Raw genomic sequence first — 22,774 nt, 5'->3', positions numbered from 1 at the left:
CACTTTGGCAACATTGCAGCCATATCTTGCCTCCAGATGATTGCGCCGTGTAACATGATAGATGTTCTTTGATTTTTCTAAAAAAAAAAAAAAATGACTTTGAAAATATGAAAAAGACAAAGGTCACATGTACAAAACCAGTCAACAATAGTGTGCTTTATTTAGAGTTCTGTACAGCAACAGTATGTTCTTGGTTACAAACGTAAACCTTTACACACTCAAAATAATAAGACATTGAATGTAATGAGATTGGGAACTATCTGTAGTTTTATTCCAGTTCCATTCTTGAAATGTCACCTGAGAATTCCCCTAATTAATTTTTGTCTGTAAACCCCAAAACACAGCAGCTCCTTTGTATGCTGGCATCAGTGGCATGTGAATTTGCAGAAGACAACAGCTTGCACTGTAGTCAACAAAACTATTAGCATACCAGTAGCCATGATTCACGCCCCCCCCACCCCCATCAGAGTGGCTGCTTTTTAAATCTATCAGGAGTCGTGTTTAAGGTTTGTTTATTATGAACATGAGCACTTTGATTTTGTTGACTTAAATTTTGAATATATACATCAGCCACTATGGACTATAAAGCATTCCCAAGCAAGTATGGTACAATTATACTATCTCTGTATATAGGTATATAAGTAATACTGCAAATGATATGCCAGTACATGTGTAAATGTACATGAATACCGGATTTTACTTTATCATCACACAGCATAATTTTTTCTCCCCACATCATCATTCCCCAGGAACTGAGGTTATCAGGCAAGTTCAAATTTGTAAGTCTGATGGTTTAACCTAAACAAAAGCGCAGAATTTTACATCGAAAATCTTTTCACAGAAACAGTTCCTGAGCTTTACAGCATTAATTGTTTGTGTGCATGTTAATTTTTTCAAGCATGTAATAAATGTGACTGCATGACCCTAACAGCTACCGGAGATCTGAATACAGTTAGGGTCAAACTGTTTTACCTGTGTACTAAACTTTGTACTACCTTTACATAACAATCTTCAACAACATAGCTGCTAGTCATGTAATGAAACAAATATAAACAACAAAACCTCATAAATATGACAAGAATATCACAAGTGAGGTCAAAACAAAATAATGAGAACAAAAACAACAAACAAGGAAGGAGTGAAACAAATGGCACATAGTAAAACAGGCATAATTCATAAGATAAAGGTTGTAATGGTGTATTCAGAGAGTAAATGTGCAGGCACACTTTATCAGATTTACATGTATTGTACACCTAGAAATGGTGTTGATAGAGAAGTCTTCATAAGGTGATGTACATCTGACACACAGGTACATGTTGATGTTACCTGTAACATTAAATATCCTCAAATACAAAATTCTTTGTAATGGTTTAATAAATTTAAGATCAGTAATATATACATAGAAGTGTATAGGTGTGTATATCCATTACTTAGCCTGTGCAGGTTTATTCAGCAGTATAAAGGCTTTTGTACGGATAACTGTACAATACATCATATATCAAATACATCTGTATAATGAAATAAATCATTTCCACAAGATGACCAAGTGAAGCTACACCCTTATCAGTTATTATCTGAATTTAATACATATGTCTCTTAACACTTAAACATACCTGATCACGTTTCTTTAATTAAATTACAAATCATGCAGTCTAACAAAGGGAAAGATCCCTGTTCATGGAAATACATGTAACATTTTGAAGAAAAAAAAAAAAAAAGAAAAAAAAAAAGCCAAATGGACACTACAATTCGTAAAACCTACACCTATAAGGAGACTGTTTGTTGTGAAACCTACAATACATCCTGTGAATAAAGCAATTGATGTGAGCAGGTAGCAGGCTATCACCTACAAATAATCATAATTAGTATTCAGGTCCAACTGTGAAACAATGTGGGGAAAACACGTGAAGTAATTTTGTCAGTCTCTGTAAAAAGCGACAGGAAAACATCACTTGCTTTAGTAATCAGAACATGTCTGTAAGCTCTGTCTTTCTTAAAAAATGTATTCAGTGTTGAGTGTGTGTAATTATTTGTTGAGTATTTCTGTGAATATCTGAGACTTTAACGTACCTTCAACACAGCATACACTGGGTACATGTACTTTACACACTGATCTAACAAATGATGCTCTCTACCATAAATGGTGAAGACATCGGAATTCAGTACAAATCACATTCTGATTATTTTCCTTCTGAATTAAAAATGCTTTATCAGTAATGTCTATGTTTAACATTTGGAATGAATATTATCTGAAGGTAAATAATCAACAACTGGTGTGCCGACTTTTAAGACAAGATTTTTGGCCAAAACACAAGAAATGAGAATGAAGTTATTGTTGAAAGAGCACAGCAAATGAACACACACTTTTTCCAACAAGATTTACAACAACTAAAACCTTATTCTGTGTACTTGTGTCTAATAACGCAGGCCACTCACATTCTACAAGGTCACAATGTCCTTGACAAGGATAAACTGTAACCTGGAATGTGACACCAGCAATAAAAAGGGAGAATGCAGATAACAATGGAACCAAACTTCAAAACTACTTGACTTGGCCTAAGAAGCACTACAAAAACTTTCATGGATATATTTTGTCTTTTAAAAGAACATCTGTTTAGGCTACACTCTTATAACATGATTTACAGGAAAAATTGCAAGACACTGATTTACAAAGTTATGTAAGAGTGGATCAAGTTTGTTGTTTATGTACCAGCTAGTATGTGATTTGTGTCTATAACCTGGCTGTCAGATACAGGAAACAATCAGCATCTTCGCTGATGCAAGCTGGCTTTGAACAACAAGTACCTAACAGACTCTCTCATAGAACAGAAGATAGGCCTGAGCTGTCTGTACACTTGTCTCCGGCACCTCGCTCACCCGGTTGTCACTGATGTGATACCAGCGACCTGGCGGGACTAGCCCTTCACTTCCATCACCACTGTCCTCTGAGGATTCTGATATGCCATTCAAGTAATGTTCTGAGTACCGCTGAATTAGCTCCCTTGGGTGAGAAGCATACGTTTGTAGGAAGTCCGTAATGAGGCCAATGTTAGGCCGTACTTTGACGTATGCTGTGTAATGGCCGCCATTAAGCCTACCACTGTGCTCCACAACACCGTACAGAGAGTACAGGATCTTCTTCTGGTCCTTACGTCGGCCCTGAAAGTAAACAAAAGCGAGAGTCAGAAAAAGGTCATCCAAAGATAGAGTCAGAAAAAAAGTCGTCCAAAAGCTAGTGGTAAGAAAAGAACTCTGAGTACATATTGTGATGGAGAGCAAAACACTTGATTACACTTGCCCGCCAAAAATATTTCAAAACAAAAACTTAAGTCTGAGCATTTATTATTGACTATGTAGTTCTTGTTATCGCTGTGGCAACCTTGAGAATGGATATTAAATTCTTAATGAGTTTTTTCCAATCAGGTGGGTCCTAAATATACAAATAATTAATCATGCATTGGATTATACAATGTTAAGTGTTGGTTATTCCATTTAACCAGTGTAACACATCAGGAGTCTGAGGTATGCAAGATTACCTGACAGAGGGAGCTGCAAAAGGGAGATAAATCTAGCAGAAACGTGAAGTCCACATGACTGTTAACCTTGCGGGAGTTGTACCCAATCTGAATCAGAACATAAATGATATCAGACTCCTCTAGAATAAGCCAGTGAAGATGAAAATGTGTTTTATACATTTATACATACATGAGTGACTGAAGAAAAAACCCAACTGACACAAATTAACTGTTGAATAATTATATTCTTGTTTGGGTCGTTCAAAAAAAACTGACTGATGACAAATAACAGTGATACAAAAACATGTAATTCTTCTCAAGTGTCATTTCTAATAGAAACATGATATTGCAGATATACACATCTTTAAAACACATCAAAATGAATATTAAATCCACTCACCTGTTCAAAACGCTTGAAGTGTAAGGTGAGAACAGCAGGTGGGGAGAAGATCAGGTAATGCTTACTGGCGTTTCTGTACACCATCTCAGATTTACCTGTTTAGAAAAACGATCACCATAAAGTAGTCATTCACAGCAATCATTATTGTCTGTATGAACAGTTATTAATTCCAATTCAACCAAACCATGTCCGACTCATGTTAATTAAACGTTTGTCTCTCATAACCCTCATAAGCAATTGATCAAATGAAACAACTAAAATACAAGCAGGATTGACATTTCAGAATTTAAAAAAAATAAAAAAAAATGCATCTAATTTCAGAATTAATAGTTAAACACTCTCAGATTCAACCTTTTCATGAAGAGTGTCATGGTGCACTCCTGGTACAAGATGTGCATATATCTGTATATGGAATGACACTGGCTAAACAAATGCTTGTCCAAACCCACCTAATGATACGCTATAGCCAACTCAGGGGGCTCACCTTTTGCTGCCTTCTGCTTTTTGGTGCACTTTTCACAGCCAAACTTGTTATTGCCAGTTAGGAGTTCAGCTGATGTGAAATGATGAAGGGAAGACATGACAGAGCACTCTCGGGGGAGGGGTTGGTACCTCAGCCCTAGGGTGGCCATGGACCGCTGACGGGCCTCCTTCTTCACCTCATCCTTGGATGGCCGTGTCTGAGGGGCAGGCTGACAGTCCCCATTAGTGACCTCCACGTGGTTGTCCTGGCATGACGTACTGATAGGAAGACATCCATTCTCTACCCCTGCCAGGCAAACTCCTGTGTCCTCTGACACGCTGCTATCCACACCATTTATCTGGGGTACAGACTCGCCGTTCACCTCCCTCTTTGCAGTTGTCTCCCCTATTTCCTGCAGGCTTAGTGTGCTTAGCTGCTGAGTGACATCTGTCAGTGTGCCTGTGGCCCCACTCCCTTCTCCCTGCCCGTTCTCTGCCCTGTGGTTCACCCCCTCCCCTGCACCAGTACAGTCTACACCAGAGCTCACCATCTCCCCCACTGTCTTTATGTTGTCTGTGTCCACATTATCCTCCACATCAGCATCTGTACAACAAACAGAACTTCAGTTTTACAACTGAGTTACAAGTTCTAAACATAGCAAGATTTCTCAACTGCCAAGCCCAATAGCTCACATTCTGTTTCAAACATCTGTTACAATATTCTGCAGTTACAAGTCTTTCTCAAACAGTGAATTAATTCAAGCCTTTCCCAAAGACAGAGTGAGTGAGTTAGTGCTTGGGGTTTAATGTCATGCTCAACAATTTTTCAGTCATATGACGACGAAGGAATCCTTAGGGTGCATGTAATGTGCCTCCTTGTTGCAGGGCGGATTTCCACCGCTCTTTTATCTAGTGCTGCTTCACTGAGATGACTTACCAAAGGTAAGTAAGCCGCCCAGCCCGAGCCATTATACTGATACGGGTCAACCAGTCGTTGCACTATCCCCTTCATGCTGAACGCCAAGTGAGGAAATTACAACTTCCACTTTTAAAGTCTTAGGTGTGACTCGACCCAGGATTGATCCCAGATCTACCGCTCTACCAACTGTGCTATTCGGGCCAGTAACAAAGACAGAACAGAAAAGGTTGTAAATAAGTGTGGGTCTGGCTTTACAACAAAAGAACTCTAATGGACACATCTGTTAAAATTTATAATATGGTTTAATTACTTTATGTAGACTTCAAAATTATAAAGACAACCACCACATTTTTAGGTGGCATGGCACAATTAGGTAAATGACCGATGGAAGACTGACCTGAGGTATCCTCCAGGTCACTGTCCAGGGAGCCGTCCCCATTCTCTACATCCTTCCCTGACACCCCATCCTTGTGCTCTTCCCCAGCAACAGAGTTTTCCAAAGCCACCTCTCCTTCAGTTGTGGACTGAAATTCTCCCAGAGGGACCACCTTGTTTTTTGAAGTTTTCTGTTTGCGCTGAAATGAAGAGTGAAACATTTCCCTAACAAAAGGCTGATGGTCTATTAAAACAAAAACAGCACCAATACTCACATATATCATTCCACATCTTTCAAGAAGATCTACGACTCACATCACTTCCAACATCGGTCAGTATCTTTACAGACAATAACAAAATACATCCGAAATCATAAAACAGGTTGGTACCATGGGATTTAACAACTTATGAAGGCATACCTAATTATCCAAAAAATAATCAAATCATATTTATGTATGTATGCTAAGGGTTTTATGTCCTGCTTAACAATTTTTCAGTCATATGATAAGGAGGACAAAGTGCTGCCGACACTGAAGTGTCAAACTGATGACACCAGATATGACACTCCACACATTATACCCATTATATGCCAACCAGTCCTGCTCCCTTGCTTTAACCTCTTAGTGATTAGTGCCCAGCGAGGCAGCAACATTCCCATTTTTGAAGTCTTTGGTATGACCCCACCTGGGTCTCTTGATTTCAAGGCGAACAATCTAGCCATTAGGTCACCAAAGCAGTCCTCAAATCATATTTAGGCGTCACAGAGTAACAAATATTTGTAAAGTATCTCAGACTGTTTCGCATAGCTATGCGAAAGCCAACCTATGTGTTCAGTCCATTTTAAAACAAGAAGGTTGCTTGAAGCTCTGCCATACAGAGAAAAGATGTCATATGTACTTGTCCAAGCTTACTTCCTTGTGTCGTCAATAGACAAATTTGTTTATGCCAGTTGTTTGTTTATTTCCAGCTGTAGCAGACGTCATATGCTTAGCTTTAAACTTTACTGTGGTCAAGACAGATGTTCAATTACATTAGTTATGATTATATTTATTTATTTGATTGTTTTACGCCGTACTCAAGAATATTTCACTTATACGATGGCGGCTGGCATTATGGTGTGAGAAAACGGGGAAACACCACAACCATCCGCAGGTTGCTGCAAGTGTTTCCTACGTACAGCCAGAGAGAAAGAGCATGAGCTGGACTTGAACTCAGAGTGACCACATTGGTGGGAGGTTCCTGGGTCACTGTGCCATGCTAGCATGCTAGCCAACTCAGCCATGGAGGCACTCCAGTTAAATTAGAGATACAACTGTTACACAAACAATAATGTACATTTCTATTCTAGAACAAACAATCTATGATATTTCAGGCCACATTTGTCCCTTGAATTTGTCCAGAGTCCTAATACACCAAACCAAAATTTCTTGCTGTGGGTAACATAAAAAATAAAGTCCTTCGGCAAAGATCTGTTTTTAAAGAGACATGCAGTTAAAGGAAATAACACTGAAAGAAGAATAACACAAGAAATTCCAAAGTCCAACAAAAACTATGGAGCACCAACCTTCTTTGGAGATCCCATCGGGTTCATCCCAAACAAACATATTTTTCACGAGGACCAGAGCAATGGTGCCATGTCAATGGTCATCAATCTTAAAAGATTAGTGTCCAGACTTCCTATTTATTCATAATTAGTTATGCCTGTATATATTGTTAAACTGAGTGTAAAAAAATACTTTAAAAAGGTATATTAATGTGATTAATTATATCACTGAAAATCACTACATAGTGAGGCTGATTAACACTTGTTAGTCTCCACCCAATTACATCATACAAGTCCAGCCTTTATCAGCTGTCAGAGCTTCGCCATTTAGTTCAAGTGCTAAACAAGCTACAAAAGTAGCAACAAGCAAATCAAACTTGTGTATGAAATGGTTGCTCGTCTGCATATGAAAGTAGGGACGGACTGTCGAAAGAACCCTGGAGTTAGTTTCCAGACGATTTGGCCCTCACGAAGGCATGGATTTACAGCACAGGATGGAAAGATTTTGTACCACCACAATTGTTCTCGTTATTGTACAGCTGAAAACTACGACAGGAATAGTGTTGAATTTCCAAAACAGCACCTGCACCCAGTAGTTATAAAATACCATTACCTGAACTGAAAACTGATAGATCTGTTTGTACATTTGTTTGTACAGTAACGCCGATGTCCACACTGTACATGTACATGTATTTATATTGTACACATCTACAGGACCCTATAGGCATATACAGGGTGTCCCAGAGGTCGCCCACCATCCAGCTTGAGGTTGAATGCTTGAGCTACAGAGCAGTGTGTTGCCCCATCTCTTTCAAACATAAAAACTAATTCAACTCTTTCTTGTAGTTAGTTTATTAGCCACATCAGGATGGTGCGCAACTTCTGGGACGCAGTGTATATAGGCTAATCTGAATGTCCATAATAACATGTCCCATTAGTGGTCTTCTCATATACATGTAGGTATAAATTTAGAATCCCTCAGGGAATAGATTGATATTTATTGTGAAGCGGAAAGTGGGAAAGACTAGTAAATAAATATTAAATCTTAAGATTAACACACCTAATGTACAGTGTAAAACAGGATAAAGCTATACCTAGTTTACCAGTGTGATGGAAATGTACGGACAAAGATCAAATTCAACGTCTTAAAAATCGGAATCCCGGAAAAGTCTGGGTGGAGATGTCCGAGAGATAGATCAGAACGTCAACATCATCCACTATTGGTTCAACGTGACACGGCAGCACATATGCTTTTGCGTAGCTAAAATCCACCTTGAAAATGACATCGTTTTGATACCAATTCCACGGTTATTTAGACTAGCTAGGCTTGGGTTGGTCATCTATGACAACACCCGCTGAGCCGTACTGGTCGGATGGCTGGAGATCAGCTAGGGCAGTCTACTGTTTTTGGTGGATTTAAAGTCATTATTATGTTTCTCAGAGGCCCTCCTGCTAACATACTGTTAAACAGGTTATAATCTTTATACTTACGACAAGTAGTTAAATCTGGACACTAATCCTTTAAGCAGTCTTAACACTTCATCTCTGTGAACACATGACCAAATCACTCACCTTTGCATCTCTCCTCGCCTGCTTCTTTAGCTTCTTCTCCTGGTATTTGTTAGGTTTGGGTGCAGAGCTAGGCAGATCAGGGATTGACTGCTTCTTTCCAAGTATTCCCAGATTTGGACGATGTGGCTGAAAAACCAAACAAATTGTATACAAATACTAAAAGCTCTGACAGCAGTGTTCTAGAAACTTGTTCTAGGGTGAACATCACTGATTGATTAATGCTCGAGAATTTTTCATTTAAATGGTGGTTTTGAAGTTTATGTGTAACTGAAGTGCCTTGAGTAAACTGCCCACAAACTACCTGACAAATCTCTTCACTTATTTGATTTGTGTTTTACGCCGTACTCAATAATACTTCACTTATACAGCTGTGGCCAACATTATGGTGAGAGGAAACCGGGCAGAGCTCTCAGGGAACGCGCTACCATCCGCAGGTTGCTTGCAGACCTTCCCCTGCACGGCTGGTCAGGAAGCCAGCATGAGCCTGACGAACTCACAGTGACTGCACTGGTGAGAGGCTCCTTGGTCATTGTGCTGCTCTGGTGTGATACCCCCCCCCCCCCCCGCCCTACTGCCTTCCTCGGCCACGGAGGCCCCTCTCTTGACTTAAAACTGAAACCAAAACGGCAAGAGCTGGAATCAAACTTTGCGTCCTCATTGATCAACAACCTCATAGTTTGAAATTGGAAATCTGTCACCATTTTGATGAATCATGATAAATCACATATTATTGAGAAACTTACCTTTTCTTCTGTTATGGATAGAGATAAATCAAGGAATGGTTCGAAAATTTGAGATACCTGTAACATAAAATGCAAAAATGTATATGAATCATGAATACATGATCGAGATACATGTATTCATGCATGTCAGACAGGAATCTTACTTTGTTCATTTCAAGTTACACATGAGTGATTCCCCTCCCACAGATTCCCAACATGAAGTTCTGAAACAAGACGACCAAATGACATATGTGCTTACATAATTACACTCTCCACACACAACTGTGCTGATCAGCTGGCCACCAAACACCTGGTCCACAAATGTCACCTTAGCCTGTCTTCCATACTCTACAATATAACACACTTAGTTACTAATCTCTATATAATTAAGGGTTGTACTGAGCAGGTATAAAGATTAGCTAAATGAAAGATTAGGATTATGGGAACACAGACAACACATCATACTGTCACGTACTGTATCTTAATTTTAAACAAATCTAAAGCAACAGCAAAGTCAATTTCAATGACCGGGTATTATTTTAGAAACCACTTAAAATACACATGTACTTCAGCTTTCCAGAAGAAGACATATTTGTTGGCGTTTTTCCATGGAAAAAAAAAACAAAAAAAAACAAAAAAAAGAATGGCTCATTATTGCATTTTGATATTTTCTATACCTTTCACTTTCATTCTTGTACAGCTGTCAATCTTTTTAGGATTGGAGTTCTCTGAAAGTTTGAAAAACTTCAAGATCCCTGTGCGACCTCTCTGAAAGACAAAGGTTCCAACACACATTAGTATGTTTTCACACTACAATGGGCTGTGGTGTAACCCAAATAAATTTCAGTTAAAATGTTATATAAAGTCTCAGAATTTTAAGAAGGTCAGTGTATGTACTTTGCAAAATGATAACAGTTTGATTTTCATCACCAAATGGATCTGATTTTCATGCATAACCCACCTTTATCTCCTCTGTCTTCATGCTGTCCAGAAGATAACGCAACAGCTCATGGCTGTCCTGCTGCTGGTAACCACGGAAACGAGGAGCTCTGAATTCAATCAAACACAGGGTAATATTGTTTAAATGAGACAGCATTTAGTGATGTTTGACCTGCTTTTTTGTAGTTTCTAAAACTAAAACAGGTAAAGAGGCAAAGGAAATATAAACACTAGGGCTTTTTTCGCCCCAGTATCTGACTAAGGGGCTATAAAGTAGCAAATCCTGGTGTAGATGTTTTTAAACATGAAATCTGTGCACGCTTGACTGAATGGGTAAAACCACGTACAAGTCTATTGTGATTCTTCACCCATTCCGTACGTTTGCAATTAGTTTATTTCAGCATATTCTGTATATACTGACAAAATCATACTTTTTTGTGAAACACTGAACCTGGCTAATCTAACCAATGTAGTTTTGTCTGCAAAATCAAACTAAAAATGTGCATGAATTGCACTGAAAAGTTGATCTTTAAGACGGTAAAAAGTTAAGGAATCAGGGTATATACAGAGCTGTGCAGCCCACAAGACCAGAATTTACTGTAACTGGTAATACATGTAACAAAACATATTTTATAAGACAAAAACCTTATGTGTTGGGTTTGTGGTAAACCAGTTATAGATACTGCTAAATCTACACTGATGCTTACTTTTTACAAACTTGGCCAAATAAGGCACTGGGTGTGACAGTTCCACTCTTGCCCGATGTGTTGTTCATCTCATGAAGAAAGGAGAGTACAGCCTGTGTTAGACTGCCCACGTCAGGTAACACAACATCTATTGGGGACTGTGACAGAGAGAGAGAAAATTACAGGTGAGACCTAATCATCAGGTTATGGGGGTTAGGGGTTGGGTGGTGGCAGCGGGTGGTGGTGGCTGGTTAGTGCTGGAGGAGAATATGTTTCCATATTGATATGCTGACTCTCTATTCCTTCACTTGTTATCATGCTTTGTGGGAAAACTGGTAACATAGTAAAATGTACTACATGAGAGCTGTGGACAATCTGCCTTGGACTATAGTCAGTAGAGGCATGCCTATATGGGTATAGCTTATTAACCATTTTATCAGGTGAACTGCATTAAAGCCAATATCCACTTTAGAAAGGTGAACTTATTATTTCCACAATTCAATATTTATGAAGACAGAAAACATACTGGTGAAGTGGCAAAAAAAATCATTCAATGCTTGAGGAATTTATTTACTGGTGTTTTTCACCATATCAAGTTATGCCAGGGAGGTGTATGCCTGATGCTTTGTCTCAAAGGGGAATATTTTCACAAGTCAGTTGGTAAAACAACTTGATCAGTATGAGGAGCATTAAGGACAAACTTTTCTTGAATTAATGTCGGTACTTCAGCCAATACGTGCTTCACTGACGCTTTGCCGCTGTGTAGCCGAAAAACGGCATCATGGGTCACACAAAGAGTACCATGCTTCGGGCCTTTGGCAATCTTTAGGGAAAATTTATTTTATTTATTTGAGTGGTGTTTTACACTGTACTCAAGAATATTTCACTTATATGATGGCGGCCAACATTATGGTGGGAGGAAACTGGGCAGAGCCCGGGAGGAACCCTTTAGAGAAAATTACTGCCTTGTTTGAGCTGCTAGTTAGTCATTTTCAACTCGCAGTGTTGTGCAGTTTATTTGTCTGATGTTTCATTAAGAGTTACTGGCTAATGCATCCTGCGCCAGATCGTCCGGGACTCCACAGGGATACAGAAAAAATATCAACATATGAGGCTCCGTTAATACTCATCTGTTTGGCGAATGTGGTAATTTATCCAAGGCGAACTGTCCTACCAAAAGCCTTGAATTACACCATTCATCACATAGAACTTACTTCACATACCAAATTTTTATCAATATCCGCATCTTTAAATTCATCTTCAGAACTGCTGCTGCTACTGCTGCTCCACTGTTCCATCTCTGCGTCCACCTGGTGGCCAGGCAGTGTCAACATGCGCCCCTTCTTCCCTCGGTCACCTATCAGCTGCTCAAAGCTGGGTGTCTGACATACCACCTGGTCACAATAATGTATTTACAACGTAAATTACATGTACAGATATTTTTTTGATTAGTGCTTTATGCTGTACTCGAGAATATTTCACTTAGATGACAGCGACCATTGTTATGGTGGTATGTACAGTATACATACAAACATGAATGTGTCTTATGGACACATTATGGTTGCTTCTCTTGCCAATGAAGTTGTTCTGATAGTGAAAAACATAAAATATGGACTATTACAGGCCATTATAAATAACTCAAAACAGAAACATGTTTCTTACATACTAAACTAAAAGTCTTATAATGTCTAGCCAAGTAACCTTAAATAGACGAAAAATTGATAATAGTATAAATAGCTTATCAACTAATAGTGTAAACAGCTAATCAATCTCCTACTTACCTGCATCACAGCATTGAAGAAACATGTATTTCCTAGGTTACTTAAGCCCTGCCAATGAAAATAAGTCACTCAGTAAATGTAATGCCCATGAATATTTAAAACTAATACGTTTTAAAATCCTATTCGAGAACAAAAAAAAACAAAAATGAAACCAATTCACCACAGCAACGATTCATTCCTTACCATGTTCTTACATGTCACCGTCTGTAAAATCATACAGACCTCACTTACTGCTCGACAAATATATAAAGACTAGAGGATCATGTCAAATCGCCATTCATACGGAATGCTGGTAAATTTGTATCTAGTTTATACAGATTTCATAAAACCTGAGCAGCACAATTCACGCCAGCAAACAGAACTCTTGTAAACTGCCGCAGGTAAGCTGTTTATTATAACGGACAGTGATCATAGGTGTACCTTGACTTTCTGACACAAGGCTATAGACTGGCCTGTCCCTGCTTTTCCTGAGCCAGACCGGCTTCTGCCAATCACACCTTGTTGATGATGCTGCTGCTGGTGTTGCTGCTCAGGCACACTGGGTCCGGCTACCTGGCCTTTACGACCTGATAAGTACATACAGGTGAGAATTTAAGTGAATGGTAGACATGTGTTAATTGAGACAATCACATAATCATTGTTGAAAGACATGATGTGTCCTCTCCATTTTTTACAGCAGTTTATTCTTATTTGTAGTTTATTCAAACATTCCAGGTTACATGTAGACTGATAGTGACTTCAACTTCTATCAAACATCTATCAATTGTACAGGTAAATAAAACTACCAACTAGAACTTATCAAATAACATTAAAGAGCTCATTCACCTGTTCACAGTCCATATGATATGATAAGTTTCCTACGAAAGTCCCACCACTGACTACTCACCAGGATGTACAGAGGCTTCTGATGGGGGCACACCAGCTGTTTTACGCAAAAATTCTACACACTCTCTTAGGCGCTTGCTACCATCTATACAAACTTCATCATCACAGTCGTAACACCTGAAACAACGCAAACATATCATTATTCTGATCCAACAATACAACAATTTTCAAATATAATTTCAGGACATGTATATGCAATCATGCCACCAGTTCATCTGTTTTAATAAAATATTGTTTAAAGTGAACATAAAGTCTGCCACTATATATGTATACAAAAAATGATATAGAACACAGTTATCACAGAAAAATATGTAAAAGAATTCTGTAAAGTTTTGAAAGCTGAGAAGACGAAGTTCAGCATTGGAGATACGATACTGATGAGAACAATTCACTTTGAGTAACCATGTTGTAGAAGCCCATACGAACTTGGCCAATCACTAGTGCAGAAAGCATCACATGATCATTGGCTGTCACATCAAAAAACCTATTGGCTCTCAATTGTCAGTGTGGTTTCTTATAGTGGATAGACAGATATCGACGCAATTAATTGGCTTTTGCGGTTAGTTTAAATGTTTACCTGATGTACTTTAAACCACACATTTATGAGCAGGCAATTAAGAACATCTGCCTGTGTCACAATGCATACACGTTGGTCAGGAGACTGCAGTAACTTGTCCCGCTGAGCTGGGAAGTCATTGCTCGAAAGAAAATATTGTGACTTTGCATTATTTTGCCTTAGCACAGTCAGATTTATTATGAAAATATCTTCCCAAAATCTAAATGAAAAGGTCAGTTATGAATCAAAAGATCCTTCTATATTCCGTAAATTCCCTGAAGTCGGTTGTGTCCATGAACATCACCCTGACTGAGCGTCAACTAAAAGAAACATCGGTCCTTTGAAAATTGAACAGAGCTAATATTCTTTGCTTGGGTATCAGGTGTTTTATTTGTACTTTCTTATTGTCACATTGTTTAAGAACGATGGTATGGGAGAGCTCCTAGCTTTTGTGATGTCACTCTAGATAGCTATAACAAGGCAAACTGGTACTGCTGAATGTTTGCTATTTATTTTGTTGATAAGCAGTGTAGAATTTTAAAAATATTTTTAGAACATTTCTGGAGTACTACTTTATTAATTAGGTCAGCTTTAGTGGCTGACTTTATGTTCACGTTTCAGGTAAAGATGCTTGTATGATTGTTGAGAATACATCACATGTACATGAAACCAGCAAAACAAATAATGACATGCCCTACAGCCCACAGGTCACCTATCATTGTGTTACTATGACACAAATTGATTTATGAATAGCTGCTAGTTTTGAGAAACTGAAGAAAAAGAGAAACTGAGTGACGGCCAATAAAAACAAGGCATTCATATTAGATTGAAATGAATCCAATTGTTTGTTGACTTCAAGCTATTGATTTAGTAAAAACATAATGGACTGACATTTCATGTATCGTTTAAGTATCAATTTATGTATTTATTTAACTGGTGTTTACGCCGTACTCCAGAAAATTTCACTTATATGACGGCGACCAGCATTGTGGTTGGAGGAAACCAGTAAGGCCCACGTACAGCTAGAGAGGAAGCCAGCATGAGCTGGACTTGAACTCACAGTGACCACATTGGTGAGAGGGGCTCCTGGGTCATTGAGCTGGGCTGGCATGCTAACCCCTGTTGATGGATTGAAAACTACTCAAGGTATCTAGTTCTCAACAACATATGTGATGGCCAAGGAATTCAAGCTGGTTGATAGGAGCCATGTGCAGAGTGGCAGTAAGTATGTAAAAGCTGTTTATAAAGATACATGTATGTTGTTCACTATAAAAAGTTTGACAGACGCACAGACAAACGTATGCACAGCTAATAACTGACAAGGATAATCTTAATGCAAAAAGCACAGTTTTAGCATGGGGACATACCAGGCAGCCCAGGAGGTAGTGTTGATGACAATGGCATGGCTGCTGGAGTGGGGGGTTTCATGGTGGCGGAGAGAATGTTTGTCCTGAGAGTTTCTATCACAGCCCTAAAGAGCAAATCAGAATTAGCATGGTAACATCTAATGATTTCATTCTATCAAAGGAGCAGTGTTTATGAAGGTTTAAAAACAGACATCTGTATTTTGCAAGTTCCACACAGGTTTACAGTATGTGTGATTCAACACAAAATTTATCTACAATATATCAGACTTATTCCTTTTGCTTTTCCATTTTTTTTTATGTTCATCAAAATATAAATATATATACAACCAAACATGTCAAGAGTTCCCTTCAATCATCTAATCAGGGATGAAGAGACAATACAATTTGTTTATACTGTAGTCATATGAATATCTTAAACCCTGTACCTGATGACCACACTGAAGGCACACCCATGTGATTGGTTCGGACTCATCTGTGAAGAGATCGTCTGTAGACGAGCTCGTGGGAATGGGGTCTCCCTCAGCCAAAAAAGGGGATGTACTTTGCTTCTCGCTTTTCTTGCCACTTAGAGCTTCTCTGGTACAGCTCTGAAGGAGAAAATGAGAGGTGGAAATGTCATGACAACTGACCACACTTACTGATACAGAAATGCATGTAAACACTAATATCTATGGTCAGGAGATGAGCAAAGTGTGTATAAGCAAATCACTAGTAAAGACTTAGAGGTAACCCATTTCAAATAGAATGACCCAAGGAAGAACCATACTTACTGTACACTCCCCAAAAACCTGCTTCTGAATGGACTTCCTCATGGCACTAAAATTGACAGCCTTACCAATATGCTGGCAAGTTTGACCTGGTAATAAAAACCACCTTCAAATTATGAACACCTCATATGGCAGACTTACAGATTTTGTCTTTATAGGGTTAACAGCATTTCTAATATTACAGGGCTCACTTGCAAAAATGGATTGTAGCTACAATCAATTGTAAGCTTGCAAATGAGTTTACAATTGATTGTAAAAAATAAGTTATACTGATTGCACAAAGCAAATGAAAGGTGACGCTAACTTTACTTTGTTACAATTGCAATTGTGTGCCAAATTTGACACGTACATATAATATGGTCTGTGTAAATGGAAAGTGTTCAGTCAATAACCTTTTCTTGCCTTCATTTTCAAAAGAGTTCTACATCAAAGATCATAATGATTCAACAGCTAACAGCACATAAAAAATCCTGTGTAACATGTTCTTGAGACAATTAAATTGAACATCTTCTACCTAAGGCAAGTATTTGTACTTTCAGTTAATTTTGGGGCAATTGCATATATTTACAACAGGGTAGACCCGATTGTAAATCGTAAATTATGCCTAGGATAACTTACAATCCCTTTGTGCAAGAAGGTGGCGATTACAAGTTAGGACTCATTACTGACTATGGTCATGATCTTTGTAATCTATAATTAACTTGGGCTTACAATCCCCTTGTGCATGTGGCCCCAATATCTGGATGAATTTAGCATGTTTAGCCTTCATGTTGTATCTCCTAGTTATTTGGTACACAATTACATGTAGATGGAAGACGGCACCAATGCATTATAAGGGCTTTCATTATCTTTGTGAGAAAAAGATTACCATGGAAAAGTATCCAGCTACCTGCCAGAGAAGTGAAATAGGAAGATCGGTTAAAGTAGCTGTAGGCAGTCAACTGCTCAATTTTAGAAAGAAGTATCAGGGTGCAGTTGGCTGTCAACTACCTTCCTTTTACAGAGAAGTATCAGGGTGCAGGTGGCTGGCAACCTTCTAATGAACTCTATGCTTTATAAAAAAACTGTAGCAAGTTTGGTAAAAGTTCGTGTATTATATATATATATTATACTGTATTGTATTATATTATATATGTCAGATTAAAGTCACGGCTGCAAAACACTAACACGGTCACAGGACAGAATGTGTTTTAGTAACTTGACATTTAACACTTTGGCACCCTTTTTTTTGATTTTTTGCCACATTTTGTTAAATCTGACACACTTTGCCACACCATGCACAGGGCCCAACATTACTACTTAGTCACTTATTAAATTGATCCTGTCACATATTATCCTAGGTTTGCTGAGACCGACAAAATATGTCACAGGTTTGTTTTTCACAATTTATCAGAAGCACTGTGATCTGTGAAATTATAGCAATACTTCAGCAAACATTTTATTTTGTCAAAAACTCATAGTATCTAACCTGTTGCTCCTGCGATGCCTGCTGCCTCATCCGAAGACTCTGATTGGTCAATGTCAGCAGCTGCATTCTGCTTGTTGTTACGTAGTTTGTGCTTTTTCTTACCCATGGTGAAGGCCGGCGAGGGAGTGGTCTCCAGCACTTTCATGGATGGAGCTTGTGGCTACTGGATGAAAATTGAAAATGGAGCTGGTATAATAAACTGATGGATTGACGGATTTATTGCATATGGCTTAACTGACTTACATATTTCTGTGATTGTTGCTCAACACCATCCTCAAGGCATAATTGTTAATAATTATTTTGTACTCAAGAATATTTCACAAACTGCATGGAGGGGGAGGAAATCTGTCAGAGCCTGGATAGAACACTGACCATTGTCAGGTACCCGACAAACCAAAGCCCCAGCCATACCAGCAGGGAGCTGGTTTTAAGGATGCAACATCATTCTCAAGTGCAAGTATGGTTATGGTTATGGGTATTTATGAGTATGTGCTTCACCCTGGCAGAAGAACTGGTTGACGGGGTTTTACCCTGTTTACCCTGGGCACAGTATGGGAGACATGACCTGATGTCAAGTCAGAACTAAAAAACAGTCAAAGAGACTGTTGAAGATTTGGCTATACCATACCCCTGTAATTACAATTTTATTGTGACCACAATTAAATATGGAAATAATGTAAAGTTGGTGCAAGACATATCTAGCAAATGTTCCAGCTATCCATTTTATTAAAAGTTACTACTGTACGTTGTTTATATGGCAGTTTTGTCCTGAACCAAACAGTAGGTCAATGTCAAAATATTGTTTGGGCAGGCCATTATTCTTCGCCTGCTGCTCAATTCCCGGCTTGCACAAATTCTCATTGTGTGAAGCAGTTTCTTCCATGAATGAACACAGTTGGTGGAGCGGTAGATCCTGGGTCACATCCGAGACCTTAAAAAAGGAAAATGTAACTTCCTCGCTTAGCGTTCAACATGAAGGGGATAGTGCAACGACTGGTTGACCGTATCAGTATAATGGCTCGAGCGGGCCGGCTTACTTGCTTTCGGTGGCGTGATTCAGTGAAGCAGCACTGTCCTGCACTGCACTGTCCTGCAACAAGGAGGCGCATTACATGCACTCTAAGGATTCCTTCGTTGTCATATAACTGAAATATTGTTAAGTACGCATTAAACCCCAACCACTCACTCAATCACCTGATGTCACATTCTTTATCACGTTAACAAAACAGCAACCTAAATTTTACAATTCACAGTGACACTTGCACTGGGCAATACTGTGTTACAGCACCCTACATATTTTTTCTCAATTAGTCATGCCTGCGCCCGGTGTTCTTTCCTGCAGTATAGACTAGTATATGCAGTACATACAAAAGAAACATAACAGCTAATATACATTAGGTGATTCTGCCTCAATGACGTGCAAACGTTCATCAAAAGGGAATTATCTGTGGGCCATTGTGGAGAGAAAAAGGGGCATGGTTACTTTTTTGGGGGTATATGCAAAAGAAATCTGCAGCCTGTTGGCAGGCAATATAACTAATATATAGTAGGTGATTTTGTCTCAACGACGGGCAAACATTCATCAAAAGGGAAATTTTGGGGGCTATTGTGGATCGAAAAGGGGCATGGTTAATTTTTTGATGAGTATGTACTAAAGAAATGCGTAGTTTATGAGGACTATATTACGACAAATATATAGTATGTGATTCTGTCTCAACGATATGCAAACATATCAGTATCCCACCAGCCCTCTCCATAACAGCATTTATTGGCTGGCAATTATCGTGAGTTAGCGACGGAGTGCAATTTGGTCAGTAATACTAGTTCAACGCTCTTATAGCACCACAGAGAGGGTTTTTACCTGCATAAATTGTATCTCAAGATGGATTTAGGGTGCTATTTCAAGGCTAATACATAGCAGTGTCGATGCTCATTTTTCCTTTAGCTAGCAGGAAGGTGTGCGCAGTCTTCACCATGCACATAAGGTGGCCAATCATGCGCCCACATGGGTTTCCTCCTGTTCCTTAGGATGCCATACAATACAAGATACCAGGCAGGACTAGCTGATAAAAAAAGATGGAGTGCTATAATACGATATTGCCTTGCACTGTTTGTACCAGTCTAATGAATTAGACACTCAGTGCAAACAATACATCTAACAGATGTGCCTTCCCAAAATGCTTTAGGTGTGTTTTCCGATCCTCATGTAGAGCTCTGGTAGCGTTTCCTACCTGACACTTTCTTAATCAGCAGAGCTCGAACTTTGCACTTGTCCCCTGGTCCAAGGCCAGTGAATTTTATGTCAAACCGGTAGATTTTGTAGGATAATGTGGTGTCGGAATTTGAAATTTGTGTCCACCGATGACGACAAATGAGGTCCCTAGTGTGAATTGGAAAATACTCCGTGGTTAGCTCTGGGCCGAGTTGTTCAAAAGAGTATTAAGACTTAAGTCCAGTATTAACTTTAGTCCAGACTACAGTGCCATTTACTTTGTACTATGATGAGACTTGTATTTAGATTTAACCCTGTTTAACTTTAATACACTTCTGAACAACTGATCCCTGGAGTCTATCTTAGACGTACTAGCAGCATACGTCTAATTACTTAAGCTAGGATAGTACACGGGTTATTTCAGTAACCATTAGATCATCTGTGATTTGGTACACTTAAATTATCATACTCGAAAACGTATAAAATTGTAATGGGAGTGGTAAAGCTGCTGTTATTCAGTAGGCTACGTCACGAGGCAGAGCGAGAGAGTATGACATAAGCTCTTTGAAGAAACAGCTTTTCAAAATAAGCTAAGAAACAGTCCAACACAAAAACATTAACAGCAACCTGCACTGCCTCCTACAAAGCTAAAAACATGACTGAGTTTAATCGTAATCACAAAACGAGATTAGATTGAAAGAGGTATTACACTGACAGCATTGTCATTTTACTAATCGATTACAACAACAACAGTGAGGAAGGAAAAAATCCTCATCGCATGAAGATTACTTCACTTACATTTAACCTAATGAATATTTGTCCTTGTTTCCTTCACGAAAAAAGTCTGTACTGAGCAAAGAGAATGACAAGTCGTTGCTCCAAGGCTCTGCTTCAAGACGCAAAAGTTTGTACAATCGTGGTCACACTTCCGTGGCCGTCATCTTGCCAAAATGTGCCCATTTACGATTGTTGAAAAATATGTGCACATTTATGTCTTTCGAACGTTTTTCTTTTTTCGATAATTATATCTATACATGAAATATAAATGTATATACTTCGTTGTGTAGTTTCAAATTTTACTGTCTTTAAACAATTTTTAAGTTAAATTCATGAATCCAGAAATATGAATAACGACATTCACTCTCAGGCAAAGTAGTCTCCCCTTACTTGAGCTTTTCTCAGTTGCAATTGATACGCGTTAAAGAACACAATATGGTCCTCTAGGAACATTTGACAGAGTGAAGTTATCATTCAGGCCTAATCATGCCTGCACTAGTACCGTCATTAAAAATTGCAGGCTAGGCCTATAGCCGTGAAACAAGATTTATGACGAGGGTAAACTTGGGAAATGTGTGTTTTGTTTTTTGAGTTTTGCGCTGCATTTTTATCTGCTTGAAATTAATTTCTAAGACGAAGTTTAGTTTAATTCTGGGCATGATTGGGGTTGGACAAGGGGAAAGTAGGCCAATTTAGGCGGTCTGGTGATAGGGTAAGGGAAAGGTTTCAGCCATGAGAATGAGAGTAACCCAAAGCTTTTGACGTGAGTGACACTTCGTGAATCCACCCCTATGTTTAAAGCTGCCGTTTAAATCTTCGGTGGTCATGACTGTAGGCCGATCACAAATAATATACGCCGTTAGGCATCTCACAAAGCCCAGTAGCCTACATACTAGCAGGGGAATCAATGTATACATAAGTGCATGGGAACTGGCTACCGATCGCTGGCCTACTTTTTTGGGCAAGAGTTCCCTTAAGAGGTGTTCTGCTATATCTCCAAACCTATGCTGAGCCAAATTCAGTGAAAATTCAAACTTCGATTTACTAATAACCTTTGGCGTACTTTTTCATACATACATACATATACATTTCAGACTATACATATTTCCATTGTAATGTTATATCTGTCCAAAACTATTAAGCAATATTCAATGGAATTTCACACATGGAATCAATGACAGGTCACCTACACCATACATGGCATTGTGGTCAGCACGGTATACCTCCTGACCTAAGTTCTTTCGTCAGAGTTCATATTTGATTTGTTATTATTATATCTTTTTGGTTGAGCATGGTATACAGGTTTGGAAGATTCTCAATTATTAAAAATCTGCAGCTTTTCCCTGAGGACTTAAGATTTATTTGTTTATTTATTTGATTGGTGTTTTACGCCGCACTCAAGAATATTTCACTTATACGACGGCGACCAGCATTATGGTGGGTGGAAACCGGGCACAGCCCGGGGGAAACCCACGACCACCCGCAGGTTGGTGGCAGACCTTCCCATTTATGGCCGGAGAGGAAGCCAGCATAAGCTGGACTTGAACTCACAGCGACCGCATTGGTGAGAGGCGACTTAAGAAAAGAAAGGACAAATTCCAGTGGAATCCATGCTCTAAGCCACTGAAGAATGGGTCTATTTTGCTACGCTATATGGTATTTGTCGACTGTGAATTGCTGTCGTCATGTACCTTTGTATATATTTCCCACACACTTTTTTTTACCCAGATATAGCAGCAGATGCACCAGGATAAGACCCAGAACGCTGCACTGAATGTGGGCAATACATTTTGGTTAACTATGTCGAATAATGTTAACAGCCAATGGG

General features: G+C 38.9%; 1 protein-coding gene across 1 annotated transcript; it reads right to left on the bottom strand.

The window, feature by feature from the left end:
* Positions 1-146: 146 nt before the first annotated feature.
* Positions 147-21,101, bottom strand: LOC135479632 (ubiquitin carboxyl-terminal hydrolase 16-like). The gene is made up of 20 exons (XM_064759528.1): positions 20,968-21,101; positions 17,958-18,120; positions 16,493-16,578; positions 16,148-16,309; positions 15,723-15,826; positions 13,801-13,916; positions 13,335-13,480; positions 12,915-12,962; positions 12,357-12,527; positions 11,155-11,291; positions 10,470-10,557; positions 10,186-10,276; positions 9,768-9,856; positions 9,530-9,586; positions 8,787-8,912; positions 5,694-5,871; positions 4,400-4,981; positions 3,916-4,010; positions 3,537-3,623; positions 147-3,159 (listed from the first exon to the last, which is right to left on the bottom strand). The coding sequence occupies exons 2-20, from the start codon at positions 18,100-18,102 to the stop codon at positions 2,806-2,808; spliced, it is 2,862 nt and encodes a 953-aa protein (XP_064615598.1). The 5' UTR covers positions 18,103-18,120; positions 20,968-21,101; the 3' UTR covers positions 147-2,805.
* Between the last annotated feature and the right edge of the window lie 1,673 nt (positions 21,102-22,774).

Source organism: Liolophura sinensis, chromosome 1, assembly GCF_032854445.1.
Source record: "Liolophura sinensis isolate JHLJ2023 chromosome 1, CUHK_Ljap_v2, whole genome shotgun sequence".
Lineage (NCBI taxonomy): Eukaryota > Metazoa > Mollusca > Polyplacophora > Chitonida > Chitonidae > Liolophura > Liolophura sinensis.
The sequence above is the reverse complement of the archived record's forward strand: the minus strand, read 5'-3'. Positions and strand labels throughout refer to the sequence as shown.